At 41.9% G+C, this 24,862-nt stretch overlaps 1 protein-coding gene across 2 annotated transcripts; it reads left to right on the top strand.

Annotated features, from left to right (window-relative positions):
- The first annotated feature begins 303 nt into the window (after positions 1-303).
- Positions 304-24,862, top strand: LOC149309248 (kinesin-like protein KIF18B). 2 transcript variants are annotated; one of them, XM_089531211.1, is made up of 16 exons: positions 304-320; positions 3,383-3,719; positions 6,097-6,254; positions 7,276-7,380; positions 8,287-8,397; positions 10,531-10,728; positions 12,803-12,979; positions 13,544-13,618; positions 14,983-15,098; positions 16,598-16,721; positions 18,383-18,492; positions 18,743-18,966; positions 19,093-19,639; positions 20,038-20,136; positions 21,681-21,772; positions 24,592-24,862. In XM_089531211.1, the coding sequence occupies exons 2-16, from the start codon at positions 3,395-3,397 to the stop codon at positions 24,627-24,629; spliced, it is 2,499 nt and encodes an 832-aa protein (XP_089387337.1). In that variant the 5' UTR covers positions 304-320; positions 3,383-3,394; the 3' UTR covers positions 24,630-24,862. The 2 variants fall into 2 exon arrangements, with proteins under 2 accessions (XP_089387337.1, XP_089387336.1); XM_089531210.1 differs by lacking the exon at positions 304-320 and adding an exon at positions 1,296-1,377.

Consider the following 24,862-nt stretch of genomic DNA (forward strand, 5'->3'; position numbering starts at 1 on the left):
AGACCACCTAAAGTTTTTCTGATGCAAAACATGAAGACTTATTGAAAAATTCAGTGTCCTCTACCTACAATAGGAGCCTGTGGCTTCACAAAGGAAGGAGACAAGCTGGATTCCAAGGAAACCTGAATAGACATTAAATTCCCTTGACTTTGAAAATGTACTACTGACCCCATGGCCAAAAAAAGGTGCCAGCCTGCAGATAGCCCTCCCTAAACTAAGAGCAGAAACAGCAAAATGCAGGCCTAGGACTAACATCTTCAATTTTTTTCCTCCTGTTTGCCTGATGAAGAAGCCAGTGTGACTTTGAAAGCTTGCAACATGTAATTGTGCATTTTGGTTGGCCCTATAAAGGTATCATGGTTTGGGTGTCCTATGGAATGGATCATTTTGGTGTTGCTCTCTTGACACACAGTTGACTTCAGGGTTGCCAGAGTGGAAAACTAGAGATGGCTTCTATACCTTTGACAGTTGTGTAGAAGGAATTTCTGCAGCCATTACACATTATCTGGTTGGCTAACAAGCACAGGATGACCAGACAGCCTCCTTTTTGAGGACACGTCCTACATTTAAACCTTCTGTCCAGGAGGAATTTGAAAATGTCCTCCATTTTGAGCATGACTAAGAAGCGTGAATTGATGATATTCATATGAATGCTTTTTTTTAGTTTTGAGTTGGTAATGTCCTCCATTTTATGGTGCCTTGTCCTCCTTTGTGGTGAGGACATCTGGTCATAATGACAAACAACATCTGAAATTCCTGTTTCAGTTTGAGACCTGTTGAACTGCCTTGGCTCAGTGCTAGGGGATTCTGGGAAATGTAGTGTTTGTGAGGCATTAAGCCTTCTCTGTCAGAGAGAGCTCTGGTGCCACAATAAACTACAATTCCCAGGATTCCCAGTAGCACTGAGCCAGGGCAGTTAAGGAGGTCTCAAACTGGATTATTTCTGCAGTGTGTTTTGGACCTAAAGCTGCATCCAGGCTGGAGAAATAACCCAGTTTGGGACCGCTTTATCTCTTTTCTGTCTCAAGGCTATGGAATTCTGGGAGTTGGAGTTTGTTGTGGGGCCCCAGGGCCAACTCCCAGAATTCCATAGCCTTGAGACAGAAAAGAGATAAAGCGGTCCCAAACTGAGTTATTTCTCCAGTCTGGATGCAGCCCAGACTCTGCACGAGGCGCAAACGGTTAACCGTTTCACCAGAATCGCTTCGACTCCCCCAACCCGCCCCTGATTGGTTAGACCGCCGCTGCTCCTGGAGCGAAACAACCAATCAGAAGCGACCTGAAGGCGCGCGTGGAAGAACGGACCAATAGGAAGTGGCGAGGAGGAGATGCCTTGAGATTTGAATTTGAAGAGGGGGAGAAGGCCGAAGGACTGAGGTAAAGAAGCGTGGCGTGTTTGTATGGAGAGGATGTGACTCCCCTTGTTCTGAGGGATAGAAGATGATGCTTTAAGGGAGCCACTGAAACAAATGGCAGGACTTGCCCATAGGGAATCATTGGGGAATATTTGCCCATAGGGGATCACTGGGCAATATTTGCCCATAGGGGATGATTGGGGAATATTTGCGCATAGGGAATGATCAGATAATATTTGCCCATAGAGAATCCTTTATGGATTCCTTTTTTGGTGTTGAATGTTTTAGCAACCCATCCTCTATGTTCTCTATGAGCAAATGTTCCCCAATGATTCTCTATGGGCATATATTCTCCAATGATTCCCTATGGGCAAGTACAGCATTCCCTTATGTTTCCCAATGGGCCACTGTTCTCCACTGTTTTCCTATGGGCAGATATTCTCCAATGTTTTCCTATGGGCAAGTATTCCCCAATGATTCCCTCATTAACCCTGTGCTTTGTTTGTAAATAGCCATGGGCCAATTAAGATTCGCTTTGGTTGACCAGCCCAAGAATTTTGTCTTCTAATATATTTATTTTCTATGCCACTTTTCTCCCAGACTGGGACCCAAGGCGGCTCACAAATAAAAACTCTTGCAATTGTTATGTGCTTCTCTTTCCTGCAGTGTAGCTTCCAAGAGGAGTTCAGGTGCTTACATTTCCATTTTAGCTTAACAGAAGCTTGCCATGTTGTTCACAGATAACAAACTGGTTGATCTTTACTATGGTTTATGGAAACATGCTTGCTTCCTAGCCTTTATTGCTGTGTTAAAAGAAACAAACTTCTTCAGGTAACTATAGATGAGCAATAGGTTCAAGTTTAGACATAATGCTGAGATGTGCTTAACGTCAAAGGGAAGCTTCTGATCTTCTTATGGCTGCACTGGGAGTAAGTGGGGGTTAGAGTACATAAGCTCATGGCTTACACACTGAATGGCAGGTTCCAGTTATGTAAATCCTACATTTTAATAATCCGTATAGTGGTCTATGTACACACATACGTAAGTATTCTCAAGAAAATTCTTTTACTTACAAAATTGGAATGTGTGTTACAATTTTCATATTTGCAGGGTTGAGGTGGAGTGGTATTAGAAATATGGATTGTAAAACATCTGAATTTGGCAGGCAGAATTTGAAATCAACAATGAAAAGCTTAAATTACAAGACTTAAATTATGTTTTAAACTGGAGGATTTCTAAAATTTTAGATTCTCCATTCTCAGAATTACTGGATGTCAAATTTGCATTACAGTTTCAGGGCACCACATGATGGTCAAGGAGGAATGAAATGTTTTCTTCCTTTTGGGGATGTTACTAAGCTATTCTTGCATCTTAAGACACATGGGAGGGAGTGAAAAGGGGCACTTAGGAAATTGCTGTGCATGCATGGTCTGAATGGTAAAGGTGTATAGGAAGATGCCACCTTACTACTAAGCTTTCAGGAGTGATTGCTTTTTTCTGAGAGGGCCACTTTTATTAAAACCCATGTTTTATATGCAGCAAATGAATGCATTGATTAGCCCATACAATCAATCAGTGAATGTCTTTTGCTTTTAATCCCTTGCGGCTGAAAGCTGTAAATCTGTTGCTTTAGCAGCACCGAAAACAAAGATGAATTTATTATCCTGCCTTGGGCTCTGGGCCCTGAACTGCAGGAAGGTTATTGAGAGGTTGGCAAGAATTCAGAGGAGAGCGACATAGATGCAAGAGGCATTATTTGTGATTTTTCTGCAAGAGCAATCACTGTATTTGTGATTTTTCTGCTTTCTGGAGTTGGCCTTTTCCCCAGATGGCATATGAGAATAGGATTTTTTGGTTTCCTGGTCATCACTTTGTCTTCACTTGCACAAATCTCACTTGCAGTTCTATTGCCCAATATTCGATTTGGAGAATTCCTTCAAAGGCTTTCCACAGTTTGATTGGGATTCTTAAAGGTGCAAGTCCAGTGTTGTATGTGTTGATGTCTTCCCATCTTCTTTTTGATACAGGGCTCTGCAACAATGGTGGCTGTGCCACCTACCGAAGAGGGCAGCGTGGCAGTAGTGGTACGGGTGCGTCCTCAGACCCCACAGGAGCAGGAAGCGAATCGCCAATGCATTGTGCAGGTGGTTGGTGACTGCATGCTAGTGTTTGACCCAGAAGACTCCAACCTGCCAGGTATCCCTGTGAGTTTCCAAGCCCATGACTCTGCCTCAAGAAAGAAAGGCAAGAACCTGATCTTTGCTTTTGACCGCGTGTTCGGGGAGAGTGCTACCCAAGCGGAGGTGTTTGAGAATACAACCAAAGAAATCCTGGATGGTGTCCTGAATGGCTACAACTGCTCTGGTAAGGATATGAGAGGTGGGTTGGGAGGAGGTGATTTACAGAATAACGGGTGGCACTATTGCCTGACCCATACAACAACTTTCCACAGCCTTCCAAACGCAGTGGACTGCAATACTCATTATTCCCTACCAACATAGTTTATTTATACTTACTAGGGATGGTGGGAGCTATAGTCAACTGCCTCAGAAGAGTGGCAGGTTGGGGAAAGCTGCCCAGTGGTTAAGAAAAAAGACTAGAATTATATACTTGTTGGCACCTGTGGACTGAATTGTAAGCCTTCTTGAGTCTTAGGACTTCCTTTTGGATCAAATAAGGACATTGCTTTATTTCTGTCCATCTACTTTTCATGTGGTAATTGACTGGCATTTTAGAATAGCACAGTCATGTCACTTCAGTTTAATCCTGGAAAGACCCATCAGGATTGTGTTAGGATGTGGACTACTTTTGTAACACTTGTAGACTTTTTGTGAGGGGGCAAAGTGTGGGTCACACTTCACTCTCCATCGCAGATCCAAATAAGCTTCCTTTCTAATGATTCCACTTTGTCCTCTCCTCCTCTTCTCAATTTGAGACTCAGTAGGAAGTGCATGAATGGAAGCCTGACCTCCAAGTAGCTGAGGCTGGCTGCAGACACACTGGTGCATCTATTATAGCTTATTTCCAGGAGGTTTCATCCAGTTATAGTACAGTTGTCTGCATGTTTACTGAGACTTAAGTCACTCTGTAACTGTGAAGTGGATTGCACCCACTTTGTGAGGTAGACTTGAGATAGTCATTTGCATGGTCACATATAGAGAATTATTGTCTACAAACCATTTGAAAGAAACTCTCTAAAAGAGTGCTCTATTGCTATCCAAAAAGGATAGTGTATGCATATTTTTGTTTAATAGTTTAGTTTAATCATTGTTATTGTTTGTGTATTAGATATACCTATAACATTTGTGATTGTGTCAATCACAGACACATTTTATAGATATATCTAAAACACAAAAATAATAAAATAATGTTTATTAAAAATTATACAGTTGCCCCATGTCATATGCAGGCACGATATACGCAGCTTTCAGCATGCGCTGAAAGCTACGCTGGAAAGAGTAATGGCACGCGCCACCGCCACACTGCCACGGGCACGAGCCCCATTAGTTTAAATGGGGCTCAAACATCACGTGGAATTTTCCTTATGCGGAGGGTCCAAAACGGATCCCCCATGTAAGGGAAGGGACCACTGTATTTCTTTAAAATATGAGAAGGCTATTAATATTTTCAGGGGGCAAGACAATGGGATTTTATTTGCAGCATTATTTAGGGGTGATTTGACATACCTCCTTTATTCACTTTAATTCGACTCACTTCACATAGCATGTATGTGTGAACATTTCCTCTTTCCTTGACCCAAGACTTGCAATACCATACTAATGTAGCAGTTGTTCTGTGGTTCCCAAGGGCATGTTGAATCTACCCTTTCTAGTGCTCTAAAAAAGGTACAAATGCATTCAAAACTCATAATCCCATGTAACCATGACCGATGACAAGGGAGTGATCAGCAGTGTAAGAAACCAAGTCAGATCTCTGGAAAATCTTCACCAAACTAAAAGCCTTCACAAAAGTGATGGTCCTTATGTAAGCGTCTGAAATGCCTAATGTCTAAAATGCATTCCTATGGGAGGTTATGTATTATAATTGAAATTTAAATGGGAGATGACATTTATGTGTAGAAAGGTAAATAGTGTGGACATTATTTGTCTTGTAAATAGAAGTCACAGGGAATCCTGATCAGCTACTAGGGCTGTCAAGGACTAGGGGAAGTACAACTTTTAACTCTTTCTGTACTTGTCAGTCTTGTCAAACATCACTTTCCAAAGCTGCATTTGCAGTTGTTGCATTGTTGCCAAGGGAATCTTCCTTTGAAATGCTAATAAGATGCTGTGATGGCAGCCTAGAGGGAGAGAGTTAAACTGTTGCACTGCTGCTGCTTCTACAGCTGTTCAGACCTGCATTAGCTGCAATTTACATAACCAAAAAATAGGCACACTGGTTGCTTTTCCATGAATAATATCGCCTCTTCTTGGGTCCTGAGAAAGTCTTGCACCCCATCTGAGATGTTCTAAACTTCTCAAATTGAGGAAATATGAACCATCAAAAATGATTTCCATAGGGAGGGATGGGAGGTTTTATAGTAAAAAGACAACAACTTTTCAAAGCTGTGCACCAGGACTGATAGTATGCTCACACAGGGGGAGGTATTCTTGCAGGTATGTTTAGTTCCAAGCTATGAAGAGCTTTAAGCAGTGTGAGGCATGTGAGGATGAGATAAGGTGCAGTTTTACTGCTAGTGTTTGGAAAATGACACGTTGGGTCTGCCCTCTATCTTTTTCAGTTTTTGCCTATGGAGCAACGGGTGCTGGGAAAACTCATACCATGCTGGGCTCAGAGAAAGAACCAGGCATCATGTACCTTACCATGCAGGAGCTCTACAAGAAAATTGAGGCGAGGAAAGAGGAGAAGCACTGTGAGGTGCTTATCTCTTATCAGGAGGTAAGATCCTTCCGCTTCATTTCATAACCTCCCTTTCTATTGGTGAGGGAAGATAGGCCAAGAGCCAATTTGCACACCACATTAGTTCAGTCTTCTTGCTTTTATTCTGAAAGACTTAACCTGGTTTGAACATAGCAGGAAACTGTTTAAATGATACATCCTGGTTACTGTAGTTTTCTTATGAGAAAGTAGAAGCAAAGGGCTGCATGCTCCCACATGCTGTTCATAAATCTACTTATTTACCCAGGATTTTAGACTTGCTGTACACACAGCGGCTATATTTGTTACAGTGGGTTCTCCCATTTTTACCTTTGGCCTTTAATATGCATAGATTCAAGTCAAATGTTGGGGTTCTCAGTCATCTTTTTCCCCCTTTAGTCAGCTGGACTGTCCAACCATCATGGTCAAGCCTGTCTCATCTCCCAAATTGTGCCATGATTTAATGATGGGGACTGCAGAACCAGAAATGAAGATGCTGGCAATAGCCAATAGTCACCCACCTCAACTATTTCATTGTTTAAGCAACAATCCTATATCCACTTACCTGGGCATATGTCCCATTGAACACACTGGGACTTAATTCCAAGTAGACATGTATACAGTGGCACTGTAAAACCCCTTTAACTAGTTGAGCTAATTAACTAAGCTGTTAAAAATTGCAGCCCTAATTATTTCAAACGTTGAGCTCTACCATGTTTCTGAGGCATCTATAGACAATTGCCCCCCTTGCCCCTGCGCGCGAGAGGCCAAAGGCCCCGGCGGCAATCGGCGGCAGGACCGGGCGGGGGCTGGTCCCAAGGCCTCGCCGGGCCGCATCCGGCCCGCAGGCCGCAGGTTGCCTACCCCTGCTCTATTAGCATGTCCAGTAGCTGTGCTAGATGAAGGGTTCAAGAAGATGTAGTCCAAAAAATTAATTGTCAAGCTCTGCGCTTGATATGGCAGATGTTGGAGCACCAGAGGAATAGTGACTCTGGGAGGCCAACCTAAATAAATTGCACTGAAGCCTGACTCTTCTTTTCAGGTGTACAATGAACAGATCCATGACCTCTTGGAACCAAAGGGGCCACTAGCCATCCGGGAAGACCCAGAGAAAGGGGTCATGGTACATGGTCTTTCCTTTCATCAGGTGGGTGTGATCATTGGCTTGAAGAGAGGGCAATACTGGGAGGATTTCAAGAAAGACTTGGAGATTTAGCAGAATAAATAGCTGCTCTCAGCTCTTTGATGGGTAGAATTATTACTGTTTAATACTGATAACAGTCTTAGACCTGTGCAACATGATGTAAGGAATATAGCAGTGGTCTAGTTCTTGACTAAAAGGCTTGGTTGTACAGTCAGTGGACAAGTGGGGCTTGAGATGGGAGTTTAGGGAATAATTATGAGAATGTGGAGTGGAAATAGAAGAATGGATAAGGCAAAGAGGAAATGTGCAAGGAAAGTAGCAAAGATGCGAACAACTAGCTTGAGGAAAGATTGATAAGCGAACAACTGGAGGATGACATGGTGTTCTTGTAAAGTGAACAACAAGTGGGTGTGGTAGATCTCAGGGATAGGGAAGTTGCAGCCTTTGATGTGTTGTTGAACTGTAACTCCCATCATCTCTCATCACTGGATGTGCTAGCCAGGACTAATGAAAGCTGAATTCTAATAACAACTGAAGGTCCATATGTTCTCATCCCTGGGAGTATCTTGGTTTCTTGATATGGCACTTACATGTAGAATTGCTACACTCTATGTCAAGGTAGGTTTTTTAAAAGACCACTTGTGTTTTTAATGCTGTTAAAAATCGTCCTGTGGTCTGCTTCCTCATGTGCCTTATCACATCCAGTAACAAACTGGAAGCATACAGGTCTAGAAATGGCTGTCTAACTTGCTGGCCCATGTTCAGTATATATATTGTATAAAAGAGCCCATTGCCTTCTAAAGAAAGATCCATGTTTCTTTCTTTGCTATGGGCAAGTAAATTAGAAGCCACTCTCCACTGACCATGGTTACAGAACATGTTTTACCAACATTATCTGTCTCCATTTAGCCAAAAACCGCAGCACAGCTTCTGGAGATGCTGAGGAAAGGAAATCTAAACCGGACACAGCATCCCACAGATATTAATGCCACATCTTCACGGTCCCATGCAATCTTTCAGGTAAGTGTGGTGAGGTTTGTTGAAATATTTAACAGCATATCAGGAGGCACTGTAGTTAGAAAAGGGCTCTTTCCTTTCTCAGTGTAGCTGGTCTTTTAAAATTGGCCACATTTTAGTTCTATAAAGGAAGTCTGTTGCCCAGTGTGGCTTCTAACATCTGTATACCGCTGTCAGTAACAGAATATCGGACTGAATGGATCTGTGATCTTGCCCAGTGTTTACCTGCCCTTTGTTCTTTTGTATAAACTTAAATTCTCCCTATAGGAACAGTATTTAATGCCAGGCATATCTCAGTTAACAAAACCTATGACAATGAAGCCCCTACAAAGACTTTTTATGTCTCAAACCTCTCTTTTCCTCCTCATCCTATTGTCTAGCTGGATATTTTTGGCAGCATTGGCAGGATGGTGAAGGAGGTCTGGAGCACATTTTCAGTAATGTTGAAGTAGTGCAATTGCAGAGAGCATTGCACAGTCAACAAAGCTTGAGATGAACGATAGCAGGGCTCTATTCTTATTCTTACGCATCCAAGCAATGTGGCGGCTTAGTGGTTAAGATGCCAGTTCTGATGTTCGGAAGATCAGAAGGTTGGCAGTTCAAGGCCAGAGTACTGCATGATGGGGTGAGCTCCCATCCCTAGTCCCAGCTTCTGCCAACTTAGCAGTTCAAAAGCATGCAGATGCAATAAATAGGTACCACTTAAGTGGAAAGGTAACAGCGTTGGGTGCAGTCATGCTGGCCACATGACTATCAGAGCAGTCCTCGGACAACAAAAGAAATGGAGATGAGCACCATCTCCTACAGTCGGTTACAACTAGACATTCATGTCAAGGGACTACCTTTACCTTTATTCTTATGCTGATCCTACTGTAGCATACTTGTAACAGGCAAGGTTAATAGCAGCTGCCTCCAGAATGCCTTACTGAACAAGTGTGAATGGCAAACAGAAAGGAGTGAGCGGGTAAGTCTGTCCTACCAGTTAGCACAACACGTTAATAAGTATAGATCTATCAGTTTTGTCATCAAAATGGAAATCATGAGAAAAGTGGAGATGTGAAAAGAACAAGTCATCCTTGGATGACTTGGATACAATTAGGAAGAAGCCTAATCTCTACACAGTTCAAAAGGGTTTTGTTTGCTTTTTCAAGGCTTACCTGACTTGTTTTTTTCATTTCACATGTGCATGTTTAGTTTTGGATAAAGTCTACTGAAACATTTTGGTCCTATCTCTGTTCTTTCTATGTTCTTTCGGCCTCTGGTACCAATTTTTTTTTTGTTTTTGTTGAAGAAATAATGCCCGGGAGCACATCTACTTTGTTAACTGAGGTTTCTTGTATTTTATTGGGTTTAGAGTTTAGCTGACCTAATTTCAAGCTCATATGGGTATTGAATGTATCAACTGGAATGTAATAATAATACTATTTTTATTAGTTCTATTTTCCTTTGATATGCTTTAAATTGTTTTTAGTTGTATAAGTAGCTTATTTACATTTTACAAATATAAAAAAAATCATACATTTTATCTGTATCTCTTAATTTTCTCAAGCTACTTTGAGTTCCAAGTTATGGGTAAAAATGAGATATGAATACATACAGTAAAATAAAATAAATAATAGACCTTGGTTGATGATAAGAAGAGATGCATTGCTGATTGATGCATTTGGCAACTGGTATTTGTAAATGAACTCCAAACTTTTTATATTACATAGTTGCTTTGTCTCCTTTTTGGGGAGCGATGATGAGCCAAGAATAGTTCATAGCTTAGGCTGGGATTGTTCTCTGATCTTCCAAGTTGCCAAAGCCAGTTTGTTACTGCCAGGGTGGAATTCCTTTCCATTCCCACAAGTATTATTAGATGCCAGCAAAGATTTGGCAAGTTACTTTTAGATGAATGAACATACTGACATGCTGAAACCATACATAAGTAACCAGTAGTGGTAGAATTATGCTCTGGGACTCTAGGGTTTTGCATGGTTCACTGATATGGGAATATCTCCTGATCTGAAGAAGGCAAGCCCAGAGCAATGACTCACATAGAGGTTCAATTAGCAGCTCTGCTCTTCCATTCTTTGGAAAATCCAGTACCATATTATCTGTCCTAAGGACAGGATCATGTCCTTTTACTTCTTGCAGATCTATGTGAAGCAGCAGGATCATGTGAGAGGGACATCTTCTGACTTTCAGGTAGCAAAGATGAGCCTGATAGACTTAGCAGGCTCTGAACGAGCTTCTGTAGCGAACACCAAAGGAGAGAGACTCCGTGAGGGTGCCAACATCAACCGCTCACTACTAGCCCTCATCAATGTCATTAATGGTCTGGCTGATGCTAAGGTAATGCTTTCGCTATTTCCCCCTGCCCCTTGGCTTATGTTGTTTGATCCAGATTTTACCTTCAGGGAAACTTACTTTACCATCTTATAGGTGAAAAAAGGCTACTTATTTTTTTAAAAAATCCTATTAATTCACAAAAATACACATATAAACATGTAAATAAGTATCATTCAAGTAAACCAAACAAACTGATAAAACTGTTCTTAAAAATGCCACTGATTCCTTGCAGATAAAGCCTAAACAGGAAAGCCGTGCATCATTTCTGAACAATTGCACAACTGATATTTTAAATAGGTTGTAGGATTCCTCTGAACTGTTTAATATGAAACAATGCTTGGTTGTTTTTTTTCAAAACCAGAAATGAACCTCTGGCCTTTTCTTGCTTTTTCCTGTATATGTGTAGTATATGTGTGTTTGATTTTTACATTTTTGGCCATTCATGATGTCTCCAGAGGGGGAAGATTGGCCCTTGGATCCAGGGCATTTGCCCAAACCTGGTCTATTTACATTATAAAGAAGGAGCAGAGCAAGAGAGTGTGATCAGAGCTTTGTGATCTACTTAAGCCTTTAACTTGCTAGAGTATAGAATTATGAGTCAGACCTCTTCAGCCAATGTTAAAGACATCTGAGGTCACCCACTGACATTATCTCTCGGGTATTTTTCTTGTAAATTGTCTTTACAAAAATGCTTTCAAAACCTTCAACACAAAATTCAAATTCCCCCTATCTATACAGTTGCTGCATGGCTAGTAGGAGTTGGAAACATGCAGTTCTTTAAAAGTTGTTGGACTGCAAAGGCCATCAGCTCTAGCCAGTGTGACCAAAGCAGAGGTATGATGGCTGTGTCAGTCCAAGATCATCAAATGTTACCAAGATGACTTGTTCCTTTAAATTTGGTGGCGGTAACATATTGTTATAAATTGCTCTCTCTACATAAAAATCAAATGAAACTCATAGAAAAATTAACCCCTGAAATTTAATATTTTCCCCTTAAAGGTTGTACTTTAGTTTCACCATAAAGAGTAAAGTTATAAGACTAATAGCAAGGTCCTGTGTGTATTTAGTCAGAGGTAAATCACTAAGTGGGCCTTACCCAATATAGCAATGTGGGTTTTATGAAAATATTATGACTGGAAAACTTATCTGAAAATTAATTTAATGCTCTAAATTAATGTTACCTGATTTAGCATATTTGAGTTAAGTACATTTAAAATTGTATATAGAAATAGCTGTATGTGCAAGTTACTTTTTAAAATTATTTATAAATTATTTGTAATACTGTAAATGGAGTAGGATATGTATTGTCGTTGATATGTGCCTTCATGTCATTTTTACTTATGGCAGTCCTATAGGGCAGGATAAAGTAAGTATGCTTCCTTTATATTTGACAAAAATGTCTAAACCTGAGGGAACACTATTAGGGGTTTTTATTTACACAGAGAACTGTACCCGTTATTTTATATCAACAGTATTTTTTTCCCTGAAGTATAACTGTAGTACCTTCAGCTTTACTCACTCGCTGTCTGCACTATTTATCTGTTCCATTTCAATTTGATAAAAATATTATTCAATACAACTAGATGAGCAGTCTATTTCACTAAAGAGAGGATGTGTCTCTGGGCATGAGCAACTTACTGTATTTTATCTTGACTGTTTATATTTGCAATGGAGAAGGAAGGATTTTGCAAAGAAAAAAAAAACCTTAGCAGTGTGTTTATTAGTCTATTCCTCTGAGCACCAGGATTTGTCAATGCTTGTCTCCTCAGAAGACAAGCGTATATTTAGCCCATGTAACTTGATTGGTTGTGGGACAACAACCCAGAAAACTATGGATTAATGTAGATATAGGCATATATGGTATAGAGGAAACTGATGTACATGACAAGTATAGCATTGGAACATTTCCTGGAAACGTTTATGTGGAAATTTCCATGGAATCCCATCTCACATCTCTGTCCCAAGATAAGTGCACATAGGATTGTTGCCTTGATTTCCCCAAACTATAGGGCTGTTGAGGCATTTTCCTATTGTAGCCAATTTTATAAACTGGTTCTTTTTCTCTCTTGGTCTGCAGAGCAAAAAAACCCATATTCCATACCGGAACAGCAAGCTTACACGACTGCTAAAGGATTCTATTGGTGGAAACTGCCGTACCATCATGATTGCTGCCATTAGTCCTTCTGCTCTTTCCTATGAAGACACATACAACACCCTCAAATATGCCAACCGTGCTAAAGAAATCAAACTCTTAGTAAGTACCAAAGATAGCTGATGTATCATTGGTCTCACCCAGACTGGTAAAGTGTTTTCTTCTCAGACCAAAAATGAAGAGAAACTACTTACTTGCATTAGGCTACATAGTTTGCAAATTCAGTGGGAGTTTAGAGTTTATCAGACAGTGTCCTATTTCTCAAGAAGGTGTTGGATTTTGACTTCCTTCCATTTCACTGGAATTTGCTAGATCAGCTGTTCTTGGATATAGGCAGAAATAGGTAATTGGTGGACAGATCTTGCAATAGTTTTATGGATTAAAGCTCAGAATCCCATAACCATCATGATCAGTGGCCATGATAGCTAGGGCAATCTGAGATTGATAGTCCAAGCCAGTAACTTTTTCAAGATATATTAGTGGCCTGGGAAACTGGCACTTGCAATCCATTTTTAGGAATCATTAACTTTGCCACAGTTTATGTATCTCCAAATGACGGTAGGCTGGAACTTCTGCTTATAAGAAAATAGAATGAATTGATAAAGCCTTTCTTTATTCACCATCTCAGATAACTTTATTCTTTCTGTCCTTTGTCCTGTTTTGCAGCTGAAAAGTAATGTGGTAAGCATGGACTATTCTCTCAGCCAGTACGCTGTTATCTGTGAGCAGCTCAGAGCAGAGGTAAGGCACTCAGATAACATGTCTTTTGAAGGAACAGTTTTCTTCATAATGCTAAGGTTAAAGTACGCCCTTTGAATCCAGGCCCAGACCAGTGCAGGTGTTGCCATACAATCGAAAATTATTTTATTTCCTGTCTAAATGCTTCCCCATCCTCCTTCCATGGACTGGCCCCCCTCTTGTACTTCAAGTATAGTGGTCCCTTACCTTACGCAGAGGATCTGTTACAGACCTCCCGCGTAAGGTGAAAAACACATATGCTCGAGCCCCATTAAATATGACTCGTATGTGGTGCGGTAGAGTGTGTGTGCTGGAGGCATGCATGCCATTCATCCTTTTGTTGCACAGCTTCAGCGTAAGCTGAAAGCCGCGTATAGTATGCCATACGCAGGCATGGGCACACTGTAGTGTTAAATCGTGATGCACCCACCTGCATTTCCAGACTCTTGGATAGTGATGCTAGGAAGCAATTCATTAACTCAGCAGAAGAGCACTTATTGTGTGTGCAAAAGGTCCAAGGTCTAACTCCTGGCATCTTCAGATAGAGCTAGTTAAGACTCCTGACTGAAAATGCAAAGAACTGCTGCCAGTCAACATAATAGTACTATGCTAAATGAACCCATGATCTTACTCATTATAAAACAGTTTCCTCTGTTTCGTGTTCTTCTGAAGGAGCTCTGCCTTTTGTTTTGTCTTTCCTTCATGATTCTCTTCTCCTTGTATTTCCTCTTTGCATTCTTAAGCAGGTGTGTGATCTTTCTGTTGACCTTAGCTTTCCCTCACCTTGTGCTTTCACTAAGATTCTCATATCCCCAGCCAGCATGGCCATGAGGGAATGTGAAAGTTATAGACCAATATTCCCAGAGGAGCAATGGAAGACTAGCTAGTTAGAGTTCTACCATTGCATCCTATAGCCTGTAAGCCCTTGCGGTAGACTATCTCTTGACTTGCTGTTTGTCCCCAGATGAAGGCTGTGTAACTGTTTTCTGCCTCTCACTCCTGAGTGCTATTTGCATGTGTGTGGTTATACCCTTTCCCCCAAGCTACACTGTGAGGACTAGTTTTGTCCAAGGGTTGAGAATAGCATTGTTTCAGCTTCCTCTTCCACACATGCATGGAGAAGATTCTTCGTACAAATTCCACATTCTTCGAAATTAGTCATGAAAATGCACCCATTGGAAATGTTTTATGTAGGCCAGGGACAGAGAAAGTGTTATTGGACTAAAACTCTCAGAATTCTTCACCATTAGCTGTGTAAACTGAGGATGATGGGAATTGCATCCTGACAACATCTGGAGGGCCACCCATCCCTAACTCATGAGGGAACCACCAACTGTGCCTAAAGTTAACATTGTTTTTCTTTTCAGGTGGCAGACCTAAGAGGGAAGCTCCAAACGTATGAGAAAAACATCCCAAATCTTAATTCCCATGTACTACCTATTCTTGTTTCTTCTAGTCCTGAACAGCAGGATGAACTTCTCAGGTGAGTCTACAGTTTCAAAGAAGGGGAAAAGGAGGCAGAAAGTGGTTTATGAATTGGGTGGATGATGAAAGTTACAGTCTAGCACATGATATGTTCTGCACACCATGCCATGCTGAACTTACCCAGTCTTGAGTGATTATGGAGGGATAAACAGACAGATTTTGGAAGGCCTGATAAGTGCTTGGATAGGAAACCACCAGAAAATACCAGGGATCTCTAGGCACAGCTAGGGGAAAATCCTGTTTGAAACAGTGTAGCACCTTTACTGCTAGTTAAGAGTTGATAGTACTGAAGTATATGGACTATGGTCTGGATCAGTATAAGACAGCTTTCTGCATGTCTAACATTTGGAAGTCTAGAAATTGCCCACCATTGATCCAGATAGTACTTATCAAATTTGTAGATGACACCAAATTAGGAGGAGTAGCTAATACCCCTGAGGACAGGATCAAACTTCAGAATGATCTTAATAGATGAGAAATCTGGGCCAAAGCTAACAAAATGAATTTCAACAGAGAAATGTAAGGTACTGCACTTAGGGCGGAAAAATGAAATGAACAGATATAGGATGGGTGACACCTGGCTGAACGAGACTACATTTGAAACGGATCTGGGAGTCCAAGTAGACCACAAATTGAACATGAGTCAACAGTGTGATGCGGCAGCTAACAAGGCCAATGCGATTTTGGGCAGCATCAATAGAAGTATAGTGTCTAGATCAAGGGAAGTAATAGTCCCACTCTATTCTGCTCTGGTCAGGCCCCACCTGGAATATTGTGTCCAGTTCTGGGCACCACAACTTAAAAAGGATGTTGAGAAACTGGAGCATGTCCAAAGGAGGGCGACCAAAATGATGAAGGGTCTGGAAACCATGCCCTATGAGGAGCGACTTAGAGAGCTGGGTATGTTTAACCTGGAGAAGAGAAGGTTAAGAGGTGATATGATAGCCCTGTTTAAATACTTGAAGGGATGTTATATTGAGCAGGAAAAGAGATTCCACTTCAACATTAGGAGGAACTTCTTGACAGTAAGGGCTGTTCGACAGTGGAACAAACTCCCTCGGAGTGTAGTGGAATCTCCTTCCTTAGAGGTTTTTAAAGATGGCTGGATGGCCATCTGTCGGGGATGCTTTGATTTAGATTTCCTGCATGGCAGGGGGTTGGACTGGATGGCCCTTGCGGTCTCTTCCAACTCTTATGATTCTATGATTTTGTATCCATGAGGTAAGATGAGAGTGTTTTGAAAACTCTGAAGTGCTTTGTAAATTGGGTTGTGGGCATGTGGTCCTCCAGATGTTGCAACTCCTATCATAAGAGTTGCAGGCCAGCCTGTATTTTTCATCTGCTGCTAAGCAGTGATCACCAGCAAAATCATGAGCAAAACAAGGCTGTGCCCAAGACAAAAGGCAAAGATATGGGCAAAGAATCCAAGGCTTTTTGATTCCTACTGAAATGGGAGTGAAGACTTATATTAACACTCTGTTTTTATGCTTGTCACAGGGTGAAGGAGGCTGCTCTGAGCTCTGGAGTCCTGAGTAAGGGGAAATGTGAGACAAAGGAGCTCCTGCAGGCATTGAAACAAAATGATGGTGCATCTTGCACAGGAGAAAGCCACGTGGAGCAGGTAAAGGAAAGAAGAACTGTGGGGTAGTGTCTGGAGAAGGTGATGTCCAGCAATTAGAGAGCATGCCTCTCAGCTTTCATTTAAAGACTTGTCTATGGAATAGCCTTCTGCAAGTGAGCACCCATCAGATGGGTTGTGTTAAAGTTCCCATCATTTCCATGCAAGGTGGGAGTGATGGGAGCTGTATCCTAAAGCATCAGGACAATGCCCACTTGGAGACAGCTAATTCCATAGCTGAATTTACATCAGTTGAGCTGACAGCAGAAGGGATGAGCAGAAGGGGGGAGGGGTCGCTGTCACCACCACCCTTGGCAACTCTACCCCACCAGTTGTCACCATGTCTGGTGATGCTACTGCCAATAGTCCCACCAAAGTTGCCTACCTTTGTTCTAAAGCAAAAACAAGCAACTTCATCCATCCCTGCCTTTGGCTTCTCCTACTATCAGCACAGATATCTGAAAGAATGTGGTCCTTGGCCAAAAATGTCCTTCCCATCTTTAGACTCTGAGCCCTTTTACATTGTATAATTAGAACACCATGATTCCCCCTTAACTTGCATGTTTCTATGCTATGGAATCTGGGGTTTATAGTCTACTCACTAGAGCAGCTTTCTGGCTGAGAATTCTAAATGCCCTCTAAACTGCCAATTTCAGGATTTCACAGGATGGAACCATGGCAGTTAAAGTGGAACAATACCGCTGCAATTCTGCAGTGCCACTGAGCCCTCCTCTGTGCTATTTCTCCTTGGCTTTCTGGACTTTTTCCTCCTTAGGCTGTCCTGTTTTGTAAACTGCCTTGAGTCTCAGTCATGGGAGAAAGGCAGAGCGCACACACACACACACACACACACACACACACACATATATATATAAAGTTATACTGTTCTTTCCAACAAAAATGTCACCATTCCTCTGTGCTCTCTTCATATTTTTAGTGCTGCTATCTTTGACACTTTCCAGTTTATATCCCAGCCATCAATGCACATCTTCCCTTGCCCATTCTTTTCTTAGGTATAGGTTGTTATCTCTCCCAGCAAAATTGACTTATTTTCCTTACAGAATCACTACTGCACTGTTTGCCAACATGAGCATTTGCAGATATCAGCTTTTCTTTCCTCTGCTTGTGCTTGTTATCATCCAGTTTTGTATGATATGTACAAGAATTTTTTTCCCACTTGTGCTGGGGAACAAAGTGGGAGAAATTCTTGCTGGTCTGTGTCATCTCCAAACCCACAGAGAAAGTCCCCTGCTTTCTCCTCCAAGCTCTTTGCAAGAATCTCAGAGGAGACACATGATTTTCTCCCATTCATGCTGAGGTATGGAGGGAGTAAGAAACAGTGGACTTTCTTATATTCTTCCAACCATGGCATTGATAAAAAAGGATGGGTGCTGGTAGGCATCATTCTTGCCAGAGGGCTGTGGCACTTGCTATCATGAGCTGGCAAGTATATTGCTGGATGCCTGACTGACATACGGTGGATGCTCCTTCCTTTATTGATTTATTTATTTGTATTTAGGGCAATGGTGCATGTTGCATGATATCAAAGCAGCTCAGCCAGTTGCAATGTGGGACTTGCAAGTGACTGATGCCTTTCAGAAGCTCCTATATAGTGTATATGTGCTTTCCTCTTTCTTTCAATGCTTTCTCTTGTATAAATTCAGGAACCAGGAAAAAAACCTGGATGTTCTGGCATGGGATTCTCAAATCCAGTTGAACAGCAGGAGAAGCTGAATGTTTGGCTGCAGGGAATGGACAAGAAACAGCTGGAGAGGTGAGTTGGTGTCTTTCTGTTCAATACAGGGAGTGAGTGACTGCTTTGTTGTCCATCCTGCGCTTTGGTATCCTGCTATGAATGTAGAATAAAATGTTAATTCAGAGAATTCTTCAGACATTTCATTATTTACAAAATACTGCTTTTTTTCAGGAGAGTGGATGGAAAGGAGAACCCACCCTACCTATGAATTTTCTAATCTCTTCACAATTGAAATTCCATATTTGTTCTTCATGTTTGTTTGTTTCAGGCTAGCAGTAACTGTCCTTTGTGTGGCCCAAAGGCAGTACACTCTGCTGAAAGCAGCCAACCTTCTCACACCTGATATGACAGCTGAGTTTGAAGAGCTGGAAAGCTTGGTGCAGCAAGGGTCTTGTGAAGCCCCCAAAGTTTCCATGGAGGAACAAGTCAGGAAACCGAACAAAGCCACTCACATCAGCGTGGATCAGAATGTAGAACAGCTTGCACATAATGGTGATCTTTTGGGAGGGTGGTATGGGGTGGGTGTGGCAGTATCGAACCAGCAGGGGATGGCATTGTTTGGCTTGCAGAGTTTAAGGTCCTATGTCCCTTTGATTACTGTTGGTGTCTCCTTTCCAGGTGTCCTCCCAGCTTCCCATTCTATAGCTGAGTGTGCCAATGCAGCAGGCAGTCCTGATTCACTGGAAATTGCCCTGATCCCAAGTCCTATTTTCAAGACACCTCACCTCCCAACAAAGAAGAGGAGGAAGTCAGCTGAACATCTGAAACTATCTGAAAAGAACACCCCATCCAGCCCAAAGGGGCGGGCAAAACGCCGACGGAAGGCTAGCCCTTCTCCCCAACAAGTGGGCTCCTTGAAGGAATGGAGTGCTTTTGTGCCAGCGGACTCCACCAGCACCCCCATTGTGGGTAAAAAGGTTTCAAGCCCAACCAGTTGCCTTTCCTCACAGCCCTACCCTTTGACAATGACAAAGAATCGGGTACCCTTGGGCACCTCAGCAGCCCAGAATTGCTCTACTCCAGTGCCCGTACAATGTCTAAACACTACTTTTGACCTTGGTGAGGATCCCTGTCTTTCAAATACAAAGCTCAGTGCTCCTTCATGTCCTGCGTGGGAAAGCATTCAGCACTTATCTCACCACAAGGGGGCACCGGTCATACCCAGGTAGGTAACATGGAGCTGTAGCAAGCCTATATTTCTAGAGATTTGATGCAGGGTCTCTCAGGCTCCATTACATTTCCAGTTCCAGTTGGGACAACTGATGCATGGCATTAAGAAAGTAAAATATTGAATAGAGTGGCATGCATATTCTTCTGCTTTGCATATGATAGTACTCAGATGGGAACACCAGTGAGGGTTAAATAGGACTGTAGTCTTGCTCTATTTCTGTAGCAGAGACAGTCATCCTTTTTGCTTCTGAATTTTGCATGTGCAGTGGGCCAGCAACTGGATACAGTGATGGGTGATGCCAGACCTTGTGCTGCCTTTTGTCTGTTGAGTGCAAACAACCAAAACTGCCTCTCTGTGGTATGCATTCACCATTTCTTTTGGATTATTTTCAGAGCTTCCATGCCAGTGTTCACCATGAAGGGCTCCTCCATACCTCGGTCGTCATCCTTGACCTCCAAAGCATCAACACAGAAGAGGAGGCACACCACAAAGTAAGGTTGCCTTTGTCTTCAAAAGCCAGTTAAAGTAAAGACTCAGACATGATATGTGAGGGACTAATGACATATGCCACAGAAACTGGTGGTAGAATGGACTGTCCCACTTCAGACTACTCATAGAGGTTGCAACTTCTGTTGAAAATTCTTACTAGATCCAAACAGATTACTACAAATAGAAAAACTAAGAATTAGAGATTGGATAAAAACTTTTTCATTGATGTTGCAAGGTTTGCTTATTCGTTTTACCTTCTTGTTGTTAAAGAAGTTGACCTTGACTCATGGCAACTCTGTGGATGAGACATCTCCAACATTTCCTATTCTCAACTGCTTTGCTCAGTTCAGCTCAGCTCCTGCAGGCTCAGACCCATGGCATTTCCTGAGTCTAACCATCTGGTGTGTGGTCTTTTTCTCTTTCTACTGCCCTCCACCTTTCTCAGCATCATTGTCTTTTCTAATTAATCGTGCCTCCTCATAATGGCCAAAGTATGAGAGCCTCAATTTAATCATCTTGATTTCTAGGGAGAGCTCAGGCTTGATCTGTTCAAAGACTTATTTGTTTGTCTTTTGGGCCACCCATGGTATCCTCAGTGCTCTTCTCCAACACCACATCTCAAATGAGTTTATTTTCTTTCTATCACCTTCCCTCACTCTCCAGCTCTCACATCGGTACATGGTGATGGGGAATACAATGGTTTGGATGATCCTCGCTTTAGTGTTCAGATTTATACCTTTGCACTTTGGGATATTGTCCAGTTCTTTCATAGCTGCCCTTTCCAGCCCTAATCTTCTAATTTCTTGATTGTAATCTCCATTCTGCTCAATATTTGTTCCAAGGTATGGGAACTCTTTGATTATTTCAATTTTCTTGTTCTCTAGGATAAATTCTTGTAAACCTTTCATGGCTATTACTTTTGTATTCAGCATTAGGCCTACCTTGGCACTTTCCTCCTTAACTTTCTAATTCAGTTTTCCCTGCAGAGATTCAAAACAAAACAAAACCAGGGACCATTCAGAAATAGTAATCTCGCCACTGCAGCCTGAAATGGCATAGTCCACTCTATGTTTTATGTCATTTAGTTACTATTTAGTCCAAGATATGTTATACGTCATTTAGTTTGCATGAAGGGGTTACATTGATCTATTTAGAAAGCTTCAAGCATTTTCCATGACAGAAGGCATTTCGATTTGTAGCAATCTGAGAACAGGATGAGCTCTACTATTAGGTTGAGGGAGGCAGTTGCCACGGTCAATGGACTTTTGGCTTCATGAAAAGTCAGCACATTTATAGTGAATTAATTCATTAATGATGTACATTTACCACTGAGGAGAGGCACTTGTAAGATTTTCTGCTTTAGGAGTTGAAATAATTTGACTGGCCCAGGGCAATCTAAATGTTGACTTACGGATTAAGAGGAACAGCCATGTATTGCTCTGACTGAGACAGCAAAATTTCTTGCTAGCCCCGCTGATAAACATACTTGTCTTTGTTGTGAATGGTAGTGAAATGAGGAGTAACTTTATTTTTTTTTTCTTTTCAGCTCTGCCTCCCACTCCCTGGGTGCACCACGCAGCCGCATTGCCCGGCTAAGGGGCAGTTCTGTGAAGTCTTCACAGGTTGGGAGTGCATCAGGTAACAAGGCTCTGGCAAGCAGAAGGGAGAGACCATATTCTTACAAACATCTAATTAGTATTTGTGGAGAATGGGGGAACTTAAGGAGAAGAGCAGTCATAGAGGACAGACCCCACTTTATGAAATTCATAGTCCTTGAATGGTTTGATAAGAGACCTTACTTTCTTCACTCTTTCTGTCCTACTGTAGAAAATGTTATTTTGGGGGTTCACTAGAATAGTGAAGGAACTTATAAAAACATGCATACTATAGGTCAAAATGCCAGCCTAACATTTGCACCATGAAAACATGTACAATTGGCCCTCATTATTATTATTATTATTATTATTATTATTAACCTTTATTTATAAAGCGCTGTAAATTTACACACGGATTTTTTTATCCACAGATTCAAGTATTCACGGGTTGAAAATATTTTTTAAAAAGTATAAATTCCAAATAGCAAACTTTGATTTTCCATTTTATATAAGGGACACCATTTTGCTATGGCATTATATTTAATGGGACTTGAGTATCACGGATTTGCGGGGGGGGGGGATCCTGGAACCAAATCCCAGCAGATAACAAAGACCCACTGTATATTCTACAGACACATACTGTTACCATTTGCAGTTTGGCCCCCTATACCTACATGTTTTCCCTTGGTCTATCAGATCCACTACTTTTCATGTTGCAGATGTCTTCAAAGTGGCACATAGTTATTTCTTCATATAGATAAAAAGAAAGTCCAACAAACATTGATTTAAAAAAAAATAATTGCAGAAACTACTATACAGAGTGTGTGTATGGGAGAGAAGGAGGGAGAACCGGTTTATGCGTATTGGTTTTTGGGTGCCTTCCTCATTTTAAATTGCATTATGCTGCAAGTGTGTGTGTGTGTGTGTGTGTGTGTGTGTGTGTGTGTGTGTGGTGTGTTCAGAGCACCATAGAGGAATGGAAAGCATATGTTTATACTGAACATGTACAGCTAGTTCTACTACTCTAAGAATAGTATAAAGAGAATCTGCCCTAAAACACAGAGCTGTTCTCCCAATCATCCCTGTCCCTTTCAAAAACTATTTCCTCACTGTGGAGAAAAGGGGCCCTATATAGAGCTGGGCTCTACCCAGACTTGCCTCCACTTCCAAGTGCAGTCGTAACAGTAGTGCTGCCACCAAGCACTATCTTGGAGATTTAGGGGTGAAACACATCCTCAAAGGGTCTACTTCAAGCCGCCCTTGACAAAGCCAGTTTGGGGCCATAGCAATCGCACACTGCGGCCTCAATCTAGTCAGAATCCAGCCCAAATAGGAGCAACAGAAAACTGCTCCTATTTGGGGGCGGATTGAAGCCGCCCCATCACTGCTTCAGCTGGCTTCTAGCCACCTTGGGGGCATGTGACACCTAAATGCTATGCTCCCAAGTCACCCTGAAGCTGCCCGACATGTAATCGCCAGTGCGACTTCCAGGTGACTTGGAAGTGTGGCGCATGTAAACTGCTGAAGCTGCCGGTCTGTTCTGACCCTTAATCCCTCTTTACTTCTTGAGGTTTCTGAGGATGTAAGAGTTCAGCACCCTTTCCCGCTCCCTTTGTTTAGTGGGGAAACAAGAAGATACCTACAGGGTTTCTGGTATATGCTGTCATGGAGACGTGTGACCAGAGCTCCCTCCCCACTTTCTCCCTAAAGGAAAAGTGCAGCTTTTTTAAAAGTGGAATTTTTTAAATAACCAAAACCAAGATGTATATGTAGGAAAACATAACAAGACGATATTACTGGTTAAGACTCCAGTTCTGACAATCAGAAGGTTAGATGTCAAGGCCCCAGTGCCACATGATAGGGTAAGCTCCTGTCACTAGTCCCAGCTTCTGCCAACCTAGCAGTTCAGAAGTATGCAAATGCAAGTAGATAAATAGGAACCACTTCGGTGAGAAGGTAACAGCGTTTGGTGCAGTCATGCTGGCCACATGACCACCAGAACAGACATCAGACAACACTGGCTCTTCAGCTTAGTAATGGAGATGAGTACCGCCCCCTACAGTTGGTTACTACTAGACATTCAGGTCAAGGGACTACCCTTATCTTTTTTATACAGTTAAACTTAACTGACTTAAAGTCCAAGGTTTTCTTTCACTCTTTCCTTCTGGTTGCAAGTGTAATACCCAAGATTAATAAGCCAAGATAGAAAATAAATCATTATATAACTCCACTTCTTGCCATCCTTAGCCACCAATTTCTTTATAAAACTGAAAAAAACAAACCTAACTCAGTCTTTCAGCCTTTCCCCTGGGATTTCTTCCCTGCTCTCCTGAAGCAGTTAACTGTCTCTCTTCTCTTCCTAACCCTTTCTACTGTGTTTCCTGTCTAGCTAATAAAATTCATGTGGGTATCTGGCCGATTGATTCTCTCCACCTTCTCACCTCCCCTTGACTAACAAACCCCCTGGTGCCAGGGCCAGTTGGTTCTCCACTTTCTCACCTTTGCTCAGAACCCCTGAGCTAACCCTGAGTTAGTCAAGCCTCAGTGGTCCTGCAGGGTCATTACACACAGAGTTATTTTGTCACCTTAGAATAGAGTTAGACAATTTCTGGCCTTTTAAATATTGCTGAACTGCAGTTCCCATCAGCCTTACCCAGCATAGCCAATGGTGAGAGATAAAGGGAGTTAAAGTGCAACAACCACTGGAGGGCTGCCAGTTGCCAGCCTTTCCTGTTGAACTGGTGGTTATGTAGGAAGCCATTTCATGTTATCAGTTATTGTAGAGAAGGAAAAAATGTGTATGGTTGTGGTACCTCACTGAATTTGCCCAGCATCTTCTAATTTAATCTGTTCTCCCTACAGGACAACCTTCTGCCAAAATTGCATGGAAATGGCGCTAGAAAAGCTCTGCAATTCCTGGAGGATCACTATCATCTTGGAGGTGTCTCATGTTGAAAATACCATAAAGATGTTCCTTCTAAATCATCGGTCCTCGCTCTTGGAACCTTCACCTCCTCTTTCCCTATGCTATTATATATATATACACTTTCCTTTGGAATAACAAATGAATTGTCACGTTGTACTCTTAAAGACTTTTGTATAAACATATCTTGTGTACCTAGAATTCGCAAGT

Source organism: Sceloporus occidentalis, unplaced genomic scaffold (assembly GCF_023333645.1).
Source record: "Sceloporus occidentalis isolate IW3139 unplaced genomic scaffold, rSceOcc1.0.p SCAF_7, whole genome shotgun sequence".
Classification (NCBI taxonomy): Eukaryota; Metazoa; Chordata; class Lepidosauria; order Squamata; family Phrynosomatidae; genus Sceloporus; species Sceloporus occidentalis.

What these genes read in the sequence shown, in the direction of transcription:
- LOC149309248 (XM_089531211.1), top strand. Translation starts at nt 3,395, where the DNA reads ATGGTGGCTGTGCCACCTACCGAAGAGGGCAGCGTGGCAGTAGTGGTA. An exon ending in GGTCCCATGCAATCTTTCAG is followed by an intron (nt 8,398 to 10,530) that starts GTAAGTGTGGTG and finishes TACTTCTTGCAG; the next exon opens with ATCTATGTGAAGCAGCAGGA. An exon ending in GTGAGCAGCTCAGAGCAGAG is followed by an intron (nt 13,619 to 14,982) that starts GTAAGGCACTCA and finishes TTTTCTTTTCAG; the next exon opens with GTGGCAGACCTAAGAGGGAA.